The sequence below is a fragment of the Anolis sagrei genome, chromosome 8 (assembly GCF_037176765.1).
Source record: "Anolis sagrei isolate rAnoSag1 chromosome 8, rAnoSag1.mat, whole genome shotgun sequence".
Classification (NCBI taxonomy): Eukaryota; Metazoa; Chordata; class Lepidosauria; order Squamata; family Dactyloidae; genus Anolis; species Anolis sagrei.
In genome coordinates, this window is record NC_090028.1 from 10,618,823 (window position 1) to 10,634,971 (window position 16,149).

Sequence of the window (16,149 nt, forward strand, 5' to 3'; positions counted from 1 at the left end):
GCTTGTTTTCTGCTCCCCTGGAGACTAGGACAGGGAACAATGGCTTCAAACTACAAGAAAGGAGATTCTATCTGAACATGAGGAAGAACTTCCTGACTGTGAGAGCCGTTCAGCAGTGGAACTCTCTGCCCCGGAGTGTGGTGGAGGCTCCTTCTTTGGAAGCTTTTAAACAGAGGTTGGATGGCCATCTGTCAGGGGTGGTTTGAATGCAATATTCCTGCTTCTTGGCAGAATGGAGTTGGACTGGATGGCCCATGAGGTCTCTCCCAACTCTTTGATTCTATGATTCTAGAGCAGTGGTTCTCAGCCTGTGGGTCCCCAGGTGTTTTGGCCTTCAACTCCCAGAAATCCCAGCTAGTTTACCAGCTGTTAGGATTTCTGGGAGTTGAAGGCCAAAACATCTGGGGACCCACAGGTTGAGAACCACTGTTCTAGAGGCACTCCAAGTGGGCAACTACTGGTCAAAGGACATTTAATCAACTACCAAGCTTGCAAACTTTGTGCTTTTGTCTGTTTGTTTGTTTGTCTGTTTGTTAAAAAATGCAACACAACTGTTTGGCTTGCTCCTGACACGATAAATAAATAAATAAATATATAATAGCAGCAGAGTAGCAAAGCGCAAGGGCAATTGTCTTCACTGTATCTGGTCGTGATCCCCAGGTTGTGCCAGCCAGCTTTGGTATGACCCTCCAGGTTGAGAAACGCTGCTCTAGTCCTTGCTACTGTGCGGAAGGCGGCCTTTGATCAGGAGATCCATATGATGAGATGATCTCAAGATGAGGCTCCCGAGAGCCCAACCAGGGAGGCCGACCCACTGCACGCCTCCTCCTCCCCCTCCTCCTCCTCCAGAATGGAAACGCCCACCGAGGCGCGCCAGGCCACGCCCCTCCGGCAGGGAAGCGCCGCCTCCTCTTCGCTCGGCTTTCCGTTTCTCTGGCCCGGCCCGCGATGGCAGTGGCGGCGGCTTGGCGGGCGCTGCAGCGGGCCTTGCCGGGCTCCTTGCCCCCGGGGGCCTTCTGCCGTGGCTTCTGCCCGCCTCTGAGGCCTTGGGCCCGGCCGCTCAGCACCGGCGCCGCCTTGCAGCTCGCCGCCGGTGAGTCCCCAAGAGGTGGAAGCAAGGCAGGAAGGGGAAGGGGAGCCTTGGCGAGGGAGGAGGAGGAGGAGGGGGGCCAAGCAGGGAAGCCCACCCCTCGTCACGCCACTCAGCCCGGGAGGGAAGAAGGGAGCCAAGTGCAGGCGTCTCGACTTCAAGAGGGAGGCCAAAGCTCAAGTCGGTGGCATCCTGGGAGCTGCAATTTGTCAAGATCTTTTTGCCTTCTCTGTCTTAACTCCACAAACTGCAGCTCTTAGGATTCCAAAACATTGAGACCCAGCATCAAAACAAAGTGGTCTCCTACGGTGTAGAGCACTCAAAGTTTCACGAAGTTGGCAAAAAGTTTAGGACTTCATCACACAAAAGCAGGCTTGGGCCGACTTTGGCCCTCCAGGTGTTTTGGACTCCAACTCCCACAATTCCTAACAGCTAGTAGGCTGTTAGGAATTGTGGGAGTTGGAGTCCAAAACACGTAGAGGGTTGAAATTGGCCTATGCTTGCACTAGAGCATCTGTGTATTGGTTGGGCTACGACTCTGGAGAACAGAGTTCAAATCTCCACTCAGCTATGGAAACGCACTGGGTGACCTTGGCCAAGTCACACACTCTCAGCCCAGGAAAACAACACTTTAAAGGCACCCAACAAGCAAGCCCCCACCTCCATCTTCTCTTGTGGAAGTGAACATATGCCCCCAAGACTATGGAATGCATATTATTTATTAATTATTTCAAATATTTGTACCCCGCCCTTCTCTACCCCCAAAGGGGGACTCAGGGCGGCTTACAGTTGGCAACAATTCGATGCCCCGTACATACAACAGATAAAACAATGGTTATCTAATAAGTAAACAATAAGTTAGATTTTAAAAAACCATTTAAAATAGTACGAATAGTCCAAGTGCAACAATCAACACTTAATCCAAAGTCGGTCCACAGTCCATTTTCCATTGCAATGTCATCATTTTTATTGTCAACCTGCTATCCGAATGCTTATCTGAATGCCTGGTCCCATAGCCACGTATTCAACTTTTTCCTAAGGGAAAGGAGGGAAGTAGTTGACTTAATTTCGCTGGGGAGCAAGTTCCTTAGGCAGGGGGCCACCACCGAGAAGGCCCTGTCCCTCGTCCCCACCAAGCGCATTTGCGACGAAGAGCAGGGCCTCCACAGAAGATCGTAAATTTTGAGGTGGGACATAAGAGGAGATACGTTCGGACAAGTAAGCTGGGCCAGAACTGTATAGGGCTTTATAGGTCAAGACCAGCACTTTGAATTGTGCTCAGAACTGGACAGACAGCCAGTGGAGCTGACATAACAGGGGGGTGGTATGCTCCCTGTATGTCGCTCCAGTAAGTAATCTGGCTGCCGCTTGTTGGACTAGTTAAAGTTTCCGAATAGTCTTCAAAGGTAGCCCCACGTAGAGCGCGTTGCAATAATATATTCGGGATGTAACAACATTCACACCTAAGACCCTTCCCTTAAATTACACTGAAGTAAATACAAGCAAGGCAGGCATCTTAAGGACACAGCTGTACTCAAAAGTAAACTGGGCAGGCTTAAAAGTGGAAAGCGCTGCTGTCACTTTATTCAAGGACAAAACCCATATTGGTCTGGAATTTCAGTACAAAAAAGGGATTTTGTAGCACCGTTGAGATTAACTGAAACAAAGAAGTTGGTAGCATAAGCTTTCCCAGACATACATAAGTCTCTTTCCTCAGATTTATTTTATTGGTTGTGTAAAAAAGAGACTTTCAGCAGGCGTTGCCTGTTAGGTGGTTGTGTGACAAGTAGTGCAAGCTGAAATCCTTTTTTCTACATGTCCAAGAAAGGTGCAAGAGCTCTTCTTTCCCATAAATAAACAGCACCTCAATCTGGTATCTGTTGCAGCAAAATCATGAGTCTTACACATTTGAAGATCAATGAATAATATAATAATATTATTTCTTATCCTTGTGGGTTGAGGGAGACCAAGACTGCAGGCCTAAAGATGCTTCATGGAAAGAGAGTCTTTTTGAACTGGAGGCTGTGAATAAGGCAGATTTGTTGCTAAATAATCAGTTGCTATATGTTGTTGAAGGCTTTAATGGCCAGAATCACTGGGTTGCTATGGGTTTTCCGGGCTGTATGACAATGTTCCAGAAGCATTCTCTACTGACATTTCGCCCACATCTGTGGCAAGCGTCCTCAGAGGTTGTAAGGTCTGTTGGAAACTAGGCAAGTGGGGTTTATATTTCTGTGGAATAATGTCCATGGTGGAAGAAAGAATTCTTGTCTGTTGAAGGCAAGTGTGAATGTTGCAATGAACCACCTGATTAGCATTGAATGCCCTTGCAGCTTCAAAGCTTGGCTGCTTCCTGCCTGGGGGAATCCTTTGTTGGGAGGTGATTAGCTGGCCTCTGCAGGGATCCTTTCACCTCTGCAGGAGTCAACCGTATACCATGTAGCTGTGGACAAACTGGGATCACCAAACGCAGCAGCAATGCCCAAACACGAATCAAGGAACATGAAAGGCATTGCTGACAAATTCAACCTGAGAAGTGAGCCATAGCAGAGCACTGATGAAGAAACCTGGAAACAGAAATGCTGGACTACTCTAACAACCACCATGTCAGACTACACAGGGAATCCATTGAAATCCCCAAGCATGTGGACATACGTGATCTAGTCAAGGTCCAACATTCAAGCATTCCCGACAGTTTCCTCCAAACAAGCAGGCACCAGGCTGTTCTTCAGTAATTTGCCGCTACATCTACTGGTGCTCCTGTCTATTTAGAAACCATTTCAATTGTTTTACTTGTTCACTCACAACAGTCATTCCCAGGTGAACCAGACGGAGTAATAGTGAAGGTCATTCAGTAAGTTTCATGTTCAAGTGGAGATTTGAACCCTGATTTGTCCTGGCGAAGCCCAGTGCCGGATGTTGTGGGGGTCCACAAATCACTGTGCAAAAAAGGAGTGCTTCTGGGCAGCAGCAGAGCGAATTGACTTCCAGGTGCCAAGTCTCTTTTTGGATAGTGCTTTGTGATTCCCTCATTTCTGGGGAAGAATAGCAGGCTCTAGGGCAGGCTTGGGCAAACTTTGGCTCTCCATGTGTTTTGGACTTCCACAATTCCTAACAGCTGGCTGTTAGGAATTCTGGGAGTTGAAGTCCAAAACACCTGGAGGGAAGGCTGAAGTTTGCCCACGCCTGCTCTAGGGCCTTTTCAATAGGGCTTCTTCCTTCTCTCCTGAGCTGGGCTCACTCTTTTTCTTCTTCCGCATGTAGGCGGTCCAAAGTTGGACTCTCACACATTGCACAGCTACAGTTTAGTTCCCTTCTCATCCATCCAGCATTTCAAGTGAACATGAGCATTCTGGAATTTTACTATCGATTTATGCACAAGGCCATAGCAAATTCTGTCACATTTGACCCAAAACCTACCCTCAACTTATTCATGAGATAGACATAATACTGACTATATATTGTAGGTTTTCTGGTATGTTAACTTCAGTACAACCTCAAGAAATATCAGGTTCAGATATGCAAAAATATTTGCATATGATAACTCTTTTCAGGGACAGGATCATATCAGATATAGACAGGCCCCTACATTGGCAGTCTTCAGAAAGAACTTGAAGACCTGGCTGTTCCGATGTGCCTTCCCAGATTAGGAATCTCCAATACCAAGTCCTAGAAGCACTTTAGTAGAACTAAGATTGCTGCACACTGCACACTGCACTTACTTTATAATCCTACATACCTCCTGCCACATCAGCACTTTTAATCTTGTACCCATTACTCTGGCCCGGCCCAGTTTTTATAGTGTCTTGATGTATTGTTTATTGTTTGTTGTTTATACTGCTTAACTGTTTTAATTTGCTTTAGGTATTGAATTGTTGTATTGTGTTTGAGGCCTTGACCTATGTAAGCTGCATCGAGTCCTTCGGGAGATGCTAGCGGAGTACAAATAAAGTAATAATAATAATAATAATAATAATAATAATAATAATGTTGTACAGTGTAACATCTCCCCCAATGTCAGAGCAATTTTTTTTTGCCTGAAATGATGCTGCTAAGAAAAAGACATGCTATTGCATGCAAACTATACTGTGATGGTCTTATAGCACAAAATATTAGCAGGATATATTTTAATTGCCAGAGTCTTGCCCTAGTTGAAGTTGAAATTCCCAATAATGTTTCTAGCCTCTTTGGTCCTAGCAGATTATCAGCTTTGGAATTATAAAGGCCTTCCTGTGGGTTGCCAAAAGAAAGTACCAATTGCTCACCCAAATACTTACATGTCATTAACTGCCTGTGGTCAGTAAGCCCACTTTTTCATTAAATTTGCTTGCAGTGTCTTCAAGACTTGAGACTTAACAGTGCACACAAAGCCTTATTTCAGTATTGTGAGTCCAATGTTCATGTAATCACAACCACAATCTGGACTGGGCCACTGAATTGTGACAAATTTCACTTGCCTACTACTTCATCACACTAAAGAATGAATCCACTTTAAATCCGATTTCTGCCTCTTGTATAATTCTGGGGTTTATAGTTTAGTGAGGCTGTTAAAGGCTCCTCCCTAAACTACAAACCCCAGAATTCTGCAGGAGGCAGCAACTGGATTTAAAGTGGATTCATTTTCTAGTGCAGGGGTCCTCAAACTATGGCCCGAGGGCCGGATACAGCCCTCCAAGGGCATTTATCCAGTCCTCGCTCAGGGTCAACCTAAGTCTGAAATGACTTGAAAGCACATAACAACAACCTTATTAGCCAAAAGCAGGCCCACAGTTCCCATTGAAATACTAATAAGTTTATATTAAAATTGTTCTTCAATTTAATTATTGCATTGTTTTAAAGTGTTTTTTGAACAACAAATAAGATATGCGCAGTGTGCATTCATTTTTTTTTTCAAATTATAATCCGGCCCTCCCAACAGTTTGAGGGACTGTGACCTGGCCCTTTGTTTAAAAAGTTTGAGGACCCCTGCTCTAGTGTGATGAGATTCCTACTAGTTTTCAACAGACTTCTGAGGATGCCTGCCTTAGCGGTGAGCAAAATGTCAGGAGAGAATACTTCTGGAACATGGACATACAGTCTGAAAAACTCACACAACAACCCAGGTCATATTTTGCTTGAATTCTAATGGCCAGTAGCTTAAAGTGTAAACTGAAAAGTGTAAACCAGGGGTCCTCAAACTAAGGCCCGGGGGCCAGATGCGGCCCTCCAAGGTCATTTACCCGGGTCAACTTAAGTATGAAACTACTTTAAAGCACACAATAATAACAACAATCCTATCTCATCAACCAAAAGCAGGCCCACACTTTCCATTAAAATACTAATAAATTTATATTTGTTAAAATTGTTCTTAATTTTAATTATTGTATTGTTTTTAAATGTTTTTGCACTACAAAAGCTATGTGCAGTGTGCATAGGAATTCATTCATGGTTTTTTTTTAAACTATAATCTGGCCCGCCAACAGTTTGAGGGACTGTGACCTGGCCCTCTGTTTAAAAAGTTTGAGGACCCTGGTGTAAACAGTCAACAAAAGAGTTGTTAATATAAACAGGTAACTGAAAGAGTAAATAAATAACTGCCAAACTGAAACTAAGTTACAATCTATTATAGTCCTTTTGCTTTCACAAGAAGGGATTCAGGATTATCGCTGTATCAAAAATCATAGCTTTTTGTGAACCGAGGAAATTATGATTGATCTTATGGCATATTCTAACAAGCCAGTTTCTCGTCTTTGTTTGTAAAGCAAGCTTATTTTAGTGGACATCATGCTAAACTGCGGCTAAACAAAATTGGAAGTTTTTGACTTCTGTATCAAAGAAGGAAGCATGGGAAGCATATGAACCTAAGGCTTTTGTGGATGTGTTTTGATGCTTAGTTGTGGGCATCAGCCATTTCATTCAAAAACACGGGAGCATTTTCCCTAAGTGTTCCTCATCAGTGCTGATTCTGTTCCCATCTTATTTAGAGATGGAAACTATAACTTGAATTGTCTCTTTCTGCTTACAAATGGTAGTAGGCACATGGATAATATTTCTTCATGGGGCTCTTATCAGTAGTATTTCTTCACGGGGCTTTTATCAGTATGTGGATATCTAAATACACATTTGTTTCTAAGGGGAAAGGTCAGTCTTTCAGGCCATTCTAGAAAGGATTGCTTATTGCATTTTGCTGTTGATGGAATAAGGGTTTGTTTTTTTGAAAGGTTGGTGACCTAATTTTTTTTTTAAAAAAAAATGTTTTCTGCCTGCTAAAAAAAATTCTAAAGTCAGGTTCACAGATTTGTCTATTAATTTTGCAACACATTTTTGTGAGTATGCTTATTCAGAAATAAGTATTCAGTGAGACTTGTTCCCATATGAAACACAAGAGCCATTGTGATATAGCTAGACTAGAACTTGAGAAATCCATTTTTTTTTATATATGAACCATGGCTCTCAAAGAGCCCTTTCTTTCATCTTGACTTACCAGTGTTGCTATAAGCATTAACATGGGGAAATAGAGAGCTTTCCATAGCCCTTCATTCAATTCTCAGAATTCACCCCACTTGTAAAGGACATAGTCTATATAAATAAAAATGTAATGTTCATTTGTGGGATTAACATAACTCAAAAACTACTGGACGAACTGACACGAAATTTGGACACAATACACCTATCAGGCCAACGAGTGACCATCACTCATAAAAACACTGGAAAACACAGTGGAAGGGACTTTAAAAGCCAAAAAATACATTAAAACGCATGCGCAAACCCACATATATACACAAACACACATATATAGACATATACACAAATATATACACACATATACACACAAAACACTGAGCCACAGCAACGCGTGGCAGGGGACAGCTAGTCTATATACATAAAAATGTAATGTTTGTTTGTGGGATTAACATAACGCAAAAACTACTGGACGAATTGACACCAAATTTGGACACAATACACATATCAGGCCAACGAGTGACCATCACTCATAAAACACTGAAAAACACAGCAGAAGAGACTTAAAAAGCCAAAAAATAAATAATACATTACAACGCATGCACAAAACCACATATATACACATATACATAAATATACACACACACAAAACACATATACAGGCTGGGCCACAGCAACGCGTGGCAGGGGACGACTAGTATACTATAAAGCAGTTCTAGAATTTCAATCAGATTCTGGTCAATATTTGAGTGACTTAAAATATTGCATGTTCGCTGTTCTGATATTACTATCCCCCATGTCAATTGATGCTCTTGAATGACTACATAATTTCTTACGTATTTGCATTGTTCAGGTTTTTAAAAAGCAAACAGGATTGTCAAAGGCTTTCATGGCTGAAATCACTGGATTGCTGTGAGTTTTCCAACTATCTGGCCATGTTCCAGAAGCATTCTCTCCTGATGTTTTGTCTACATCTATGGCAGGCATCCTCAGAGGCTGTGAGGTCTGTTAGAAACTAGGCGAGTGAGGTTTATATATCTGTGGAATCATGTCCAAGGTGGAAGAAAGAACTCTTTTTTGTTTGAGGCAAGTGTGAATGTTGCCATTAGCCTCCTTGATTAGAATTGAAGGCCTTGCAGCTTCAAAGCCTGAATGCTTCCTGCCTTTTGGGAATCCTTTATTGGGTGGTGTTATCTGGAATTCCTGTCTGGAATTCCCCTGTTCTTTTAGGACGTCTTCCGGTATGATGGCGGCGTGGTAAGCAGCGAACCTTCTTCACGGGGAAAGAGAGGGTTCACAATCCATCCTAATCTGGCTTAATCCCCCCTTCTGGATTCCCAAAAATCGCCCCCTCACACAAACAGCAATCCCAGGGTCACGAAAGTGATCTTGGAGACCTGTTCTGGGGAGCGCCGGAGAAGGAAAGTGAACAAACGGGGAAAAGGAGGAAAAGGAGAAAGACAACCAGGCCGCCATTGTCGGCCCCAAACATTCTACCTCCTCGCCATTGGACCCTTTCTGGACCCCTTATACCCTCCAGTCTCCAGTTTTCAATAATTTACTATCACTTTACTTGGGTGGAGAAGTGGAGGCCTTGTTTGGCTGCTTGGTTGCCCGGCGGGTCGGCGGCCTAATCATTGAGAGAGCCGATTCTCAACCACGCCGGCTTCCTCCTGTTCGGTCCAGCCGGCTTTCTCGTTCCGGCTACAACTTCTGACATCTGGCTGCTTCAGCCGTGCGGGCCGGTTCCCAGCTCGAGAGAAGAGAGCGGAGGTGGAGCGAGGCCTATCACCAGCTGGGCCAGAGCACACTCCCTCCCAAATCTCGGACTGCTCGGCCGGAGCCTTTGGGGCCGGGACGACCTGCAGCTTAGCTGGCCCTTGGCGGCGCACGGCGCTAGGACCCTGGGGTGGTCGGAGCTTGCCGCCCCGGGTCTTGACGCGGCCGCCATTTTGGAGTGCGGCGTGGCTGCCGCGGCGGCTCCCTGCGGCCTAGACTGGCCTTCTGTGCGCCTGGAGCGGGGTTGCTCATCAGCTCGGCGCCCCTCTGCGCTTCATTGCCCGGCGGGGCCTTCGGCTGGTTAGCAGTGCTGCCACTCGGATATCAGCGGCGTTCCATCATCCCCTGCTCGGCGGCTTGGCGGCGTCGGAGCTTAGAGTGGGGTCGGTGCCCATCATCTCTCGCCGCCCTTTCAGACGCCTAGGCATCCCAACTTGTTCTCCTGCTCCTCCCTCAGGGAAGTCTGTCCCTGGCCGGCCTGGTTCTGGGTCGGAGCCCGAGTGCGGCCTAGCGGATCTGTATTTGGACCACACTCCTCCTGGGGACCCCTGGGGCCAAACCGTGTATGCCACCGATGCTACCATCACTATGCCGACGCTGTGCTGACCGACTCAGGTTGCCTGACGTGTGTTGACTAATTAACTATCTACTGTGCCGACCGCCTGTGCTGTTCAATTTACTGTGCCGACCGTTGTGTTGTTCAATTTATTGTGTTGTCCATCTGTGTTGTCCATCCTTTACCATCGGGCCGACTGGCTGCGGCCGATGACCACCACCGCGGACACTAATTCTATTCCCGGAAGGACCAATATCAATCCACCTTTTGATCCCCTTGATCCGCTTTCTGTCGTTCATTGTCCTGTAATTGTATGTTTTAATATCTTTACCAACATACTGAGTGGTGCTGCTAATCTGCATAATTCCAACACTTTAATCTATCAGCACCTTAATTTTCCAGCACTTTAAATTGCTATCTTGTACTGTATTGGTTCATTACCCTGCTCAGCTTAGCACTTTAACCCAGTGTTCTAGTCTTCTAGCTCTCGAATCAGTAGTTCCTCCATGACGCACCTTATTTTAGCACTTTAGAACAATCTCGATAAACCTATTGCACTTTAAGAACTGTGAGGTTGATACAACTACTGGCTGCACTTTAAGAACTTTGGTAGCTCTAGTGATAGTGTTTAACATCTACCTATTGCACTTTAAGAACTGTGAAGTTGATATAACTACCTGCTGCACTTTAAGAACTTTGGTAGCTCTATTGATAGTGGTTAACATCCACCATCCATGCTGCTTCCGATTCCCTGGTATTTGCTAACCCTTCTGCTAATTGATTGTGGGAGAGGTAAGGAGGGGAGTGAATTGGAGATCTCTGGAAATAGCAGAGTCAGGGTAAGAAATGAATGGAAGGGAAAACTAGTGCGAACTGAATCGGTAACAAATCAGATAAGCAGCAGCGAAGCATGGGGTGAAACTATGGATGTGGATTGCATCATGAAGGAGGGAGGGTGTTCCGTTGGTCGGGGAGCCCCCATAGAAGTCGTGGTGGGGATGGGGAGATACGGGAATAGGAGACCCCGAATTCGGCCTAGGGATTGCACAACAACATTAATAATTCCAAATCGGTCTCCTGATACGGTAAATTGGTGTAACCAGGTTGGCGGTCCCCCCGGATTGAAGGTGGTGCTGTTGAACGCCAGATCTGTCAATGGCAAAACAGCTTTCATCCAGGATTTAATCCTGGATGAACGAGCAGATCTGGCGTGCATCACAGAGACCTGGCTGGACGAAGCTGGAGGTGTGAATTTGACCCAGCTTTGCCCGCCAGGTTTCTCTGTGCAGCACCAGCCAAGATCCGGAGGGCGGGGAGGCGGGGTTGCAGTGGTCTATAGAGATTTCATTCTTCTGACCAGGGCCCCCATCCCGCAGTCAACAAATTTTGAATGCGTCCACCTGAGGGTGGGTGACCGGGACAGATTAGGGATTCTGTTAGTGTACCGTCCACCTCGCTGCACTACAGTCTCCCTGCCTGAGCTAGCGGGGGTGGTCTCGGACCTGGCATTGGAGTCCCAACGGCTGCTTAGCTGGGGGACTTCAATGTCCACGCCGAGACCGCCTTATCGGGAGCGGCTTAGGACTTCATGTCTGCCATGGCAACCATGGGGCTGTCCCAACAGGTATCTGGCCCCACCCACAGTGCTGGACACACATTGGACTTGGTTTTCTGTCAGGGATGGGAGGAAGGTGGCGGTGTTGAGGAGTTATCCATCTCTCTGTTGCCATGGACCGACCACCACCTGGTCAGCTTTAGACTAACTGCACCTCCTAACCTCTGCAGAGGTGGAGGACCCATTAAGCTGGTCCGCCCCAGGAGGCTTATGGATCCGGATGGATTCCTGATGGCTCTTGGGGAATTTCCCGCCGCCTCGGTTGGTGATCCTGTTGATGCCCTGGTCGCTCTCTGGAATGGGGAGATGGCTAGGGCAATAGACACGATCGCTCCAGTACGCCCCCTCTCAAGTAGCCGAGCTAAACCAGCTCCTTGGTTCACTGAGGAGCTGGCAGCGTTGAAGCGAAAGAAGAGGGAACTAGAGAGCGTGTGGCATTCGAATCCGAGCGAGCCAAATCGAACACGGTTTGTGTCCTTTTTAAGGGCATATGCCGCGGCAATAAAAGCCGCAAAGAAAATTTTCTTTGCGGCCACTATTGCGTCTGCAAAGAACCGTCCGGCTGAACTGTTCTGAGTTGTCAGAGGCCTTTTAAAACCCACCATGCAGGATGGGTGCCCTGATGACTCGGCAGCTCGCTGTGAAGCCTTTGCTCAGTTCTTTGCAGACAAAGTCGCTTTGATCCGCTCTGGTCTGGATACCATATTAACGGCAGTCTCTGAGGATGTAACACGAGCATCTGCTTGTCCGGTTTTGATGGATTCATTTCAATTGGTTCAATCCAAGGATGTGGACAAGGTGCTTGGAGGAATGAGAGCTACCACATGCATCCTAGACCCCTGCCCATCCTGGCTTCTGAAGGAGGCCAGAGGGGGATTGGCCGAGTGGGTGAAGGTGGTGGTTAATGCCTCCCTTCGGGAGGGCAAAATTCCAGCCAGCTTAAAGCAAGCTGTGATAAAACCGCTGTTGAAAAAACCATCACTGGACCCCACTCAATTCGTCAACTTTCGGCCTGTTTCCAATCTCCCCTTCTTGGGCAAAGTCTTGGAACGTGTGGTGGCCTCACAACTCCAGGCATTCTTGGTAGACACGGATTATCTGGATCCGGCACAGTCTGGCTTTAGGCCGGGGCATGGTACCGAGACAGCCTTGGTCGCCTTAGTGGATGATCTGCGCCGGGAGCTCGACAGGGGGAGTGTGTCCCTGTTGGTGCTGCTGGACCTCTCAGTGGCCTTCGATACCGTCGACCACGGTATCCTTCTGGGACGCCTCGCGGGAATGGGTCTTGGAGGAACTGTTATACAGTGGCTCCGCTCATTCCTTGAGGGCCGGTCTCAGAAGGTGTTACTGGGAGACTCCTGTTCAACCCCACAACCTTTGTCTTGTGGGGTTCCTCAGGGTTCAATATTGTCTCTCATGTTGTTTAACATCTACATGAAGCCGCTGGGTGAGATCATCCGGAGTTTCGGAGTGCGATGTCATCTGTACGCGGATGATGTCCAACTCTGTCACTCCTTTCCACCTGCTACTAAGGAGGCTGTCAAGGTCCTGAACCAGTGCTTGGCCGCTGTGACAGTCTGGATGGGGGCGAACAAATTGAAATTGAATCCAGACAAGACAGAGGTACTCCTGGTCAGTCGTAAGGCCGAACAGGGTATAGGGTTACAGCCTGTGTTGGATGGGGTCGCACTCCCCCTGAAGACGCAGGTTCGCAGTCTGGGTGTGATCCTGGACTCATCGCTGAGCCTGGAACCCCAGGTCTCGGCGGTGACCAGGGGAGCATTCGCACAGTTAAAACTCGTGCGCCAACTGCGCCTGTACCTTGGGAAGTCTGACTTGGCCACGGTAGTCCACGCTCTGGTTACATCCCGTTTAGACTACTGCAACGCTCTCTACGTGGGGTTGCCTTTGAAGACGGCCCGGAAGCTCCAATTAGTCCAACGCTCGGCAGCCATGATATTAACAGGAGCGGAGCGCAGGGAGCATACAACTCCTTTGCTGCACCAGCTCCACTGGCTGCTGATTTGCTACCGGGCTCAATTCAAAGTGCTGGAGTTGACCTTTAAAGCCCTAAACGGTTCTGGCCCAACTTACCTATCCGAACGTATCTCGGCCTATCAGCCCACCAGGACCCTAAGATCTTCTGGGGAGGCCCTGCTCTCTATCCCGCCTGCTTCACAGGCGCGGCTGGCGGGAATGAGAGACAGGGCCTTTTCTGTGGTGGCCCCGCGGCTATGGAACGCCCTTCCCACGGAGGTAAGATCAGCCCCCTCATTGATGGTATTTCGAAGAAGATTAAAAACCTGGATGTTCGAGCAGGCATTTGGTTAACTCAGTGCAATGAATGTAATGATTAAAGGACTGGCAATATGGACGATGAACTGGATTACGATTTTAGTCAGGAGATGAATTGGATTGTTATTGATATATGAATTGTGTATTATGTTTTTATGCTTTTAAACTGTATACTGTTGATTGTTATATTTTGTTGTAAACCGCATTGAGTCGCCGGCTAGGCTGAGAAACGGCGGTATACAAGTATAGCAAATAATAAATATTTATTGTCCTGATTTTAGAGTTTTTTAATACAGGTAGCCAGATTTTGTTCATTTTCATGGTTTCCTCTTTTCTGTTGAAATTGTCAACATGCTTGTGGATTTCAACAAATGTTTCATTCAACAAAGGACAAGAGGGATTCTCTCACCACTTCAGAAGTCTACTGTATACCTTTCAGCTGTGGACAAGGCTGCATAGAGACCACCAAACACAGCATTGCCCAAACATGGATCAAGGAACATGAAAGGCACTGCAGACTAAGGGGCCCTTCCATACATCCCTATATCCCAGAATATCAAGGCAGGAAATCCCACAATATCTACTTTGAACTGGGTTTTCTGAGTCCACACTGCCATATATTCCAGTTCAAAGCAGATATTATCGGATTTCCTGTCTTGATATTCAGTGTTATATGGCTATGTGGAAGGGCCCTAACTCAACCAGAGGAGTCAGCCATAGCAGAGCACCCAATAAACCAACCTGCACACAGCATATTATTTGAGAACACAGAGATGCTGCACACTTAACAACCACATGTCAGACTACACAGAGAAGCCATACAGCCCAGAAAATTCACAGCAACACAGTTAGGGTTATTCCTGTATAAAGAACTGAGAAAATGAAACCAAGCCTAGGAATAACACTGAGATTCTTTCAGTAGTTTTATCCAAATGTCTACCTTGTTACATAGTTTTTAAACATCATGTGGATGAAGTAAATATGACACTATCCCTATGACATTTGTGGGGTTAGCATACTTAGCATACTCAACAAGTGAACCGAGCAAAAAAAGAAGGCACTGACACTTGCTGTCTAAATGTTGCTTGATAAATAGTAGTTCAGAATGTTTAAATGGTGCTGATGCCCATAGAATATTGAATATTGAATAGAAATTAGACTAGCAAGAGTTACTGAAAATCCTCCCTTTTGTGTTTTTCTTTAGTCCGCAGATTCACAGACAAGCATGAATGGGTATCGGTTGAAAACAGTATTGGAACCGTAGGGATCAGCAACTTTGCACAGGTAACATCCCTCTCCTTGTTGTTCGATCATAGATATCAACCTACTATTGGCCTTGACCTTTGCTTTCTTTATTGATCTGATTGCATCTTCTATAAAAGAAATAAAATTTTCAATGATCTAAAGAAAAAGAAGTTTCAAATAATTACTCTTCAGGAAACTCACATAGCCAGCAGACATGTTGCACACTTAGAAAACAAGAAATTGGGTAAAACCTATTACTCATTGGCAATAGAAAAAAAAGAGATGTAGTCACATCAGTGAGGAAATAGAATCTGAACTAGCCTTTAAAGATCAAGAAGGGAGGATGTAGGAGTACTGATAAATTGGAAAAATATAAAAATATTAATATGTAATATATATGCTCCCAACAATACAAAATCAACATTTGCCAAAAAATTAGAAACATACATATTAAACCAACCTTTTGATAAGATCATAATATTAGGGGATTTCAACAGGGTGTTGGACAAAGACTTAGACAGAACCACACGGAAAAAACAAAACAAAACAGCTGGGGTACTCCCAAAACTCCTAACAAATATAAAAAAGGATTTAAAAATGGAGGATGTATGGAGAAACAAAAATGAAAATGTTAAGGATTATACATTCTTCTCGGCCAGACATCAAACCTGGTTGAGGATCGACATGATATGGGCCTCACAATCATTAACTTCATGGACAACCAAGATAAAAATAATAGCAAGAACAGTATCCGATCATTGCCCTATCGAAATGGAAATAAAAAACGAAGAAAAAAATTGGAGATAGAAATTAGATGAGAATTTGTTAAGGAAACCAGAAGATATAGAAAGAAACAAAGAGATACTGAAAGAGTATTTTAACATGAAACCCCGGACATGGATATATTTACAGTGTGGGAAGCAAGCAAAGCGGTCCTGAGAGGACACTTCATACAACAGAAATCGCAGAGGAAGAAGGAGAAAACAAAGAAAATAAAAGAAATTATGGATGAAATAAAGAAGAGATAGAACTAAAAAGAGACCCAAAAAATAAGGAAACGGCAAAAAAAAGCGATTACAGAAGAGAAGAGAATACTTAGAACTAGAAGAAAAAGCAAAGCAATTGAAG

General features: G+C 45.5%; 1 protein-coding gene across 1 annotated transcript in view; it reads left to right on the forward strand.

Moving 5' to 3' along the window:
- Positions 1-912: 912 nt before the first annotated feature.
- The window catches only part of GCSH (glycine cleavage system protein H), a 30,648-nt gene continuing 15,411 nt past the window's right edge, over positions 913-16,149 (forward strand). The window contains exons 1-2 of the mRNA XM_060787959.2: positions 913-1,093; positions 14,981-15,060. Of these exons, the coding sequence (XP_060643942.2) occupies positions 949-1,093; positions 14,981-15,060 (225 nt within the window). The 5' untranslated portion in view covers positions 913-948. The remainder of the gene's footprint in view (positions 1,094-14,980; positions 15,061-16,149) is intronic.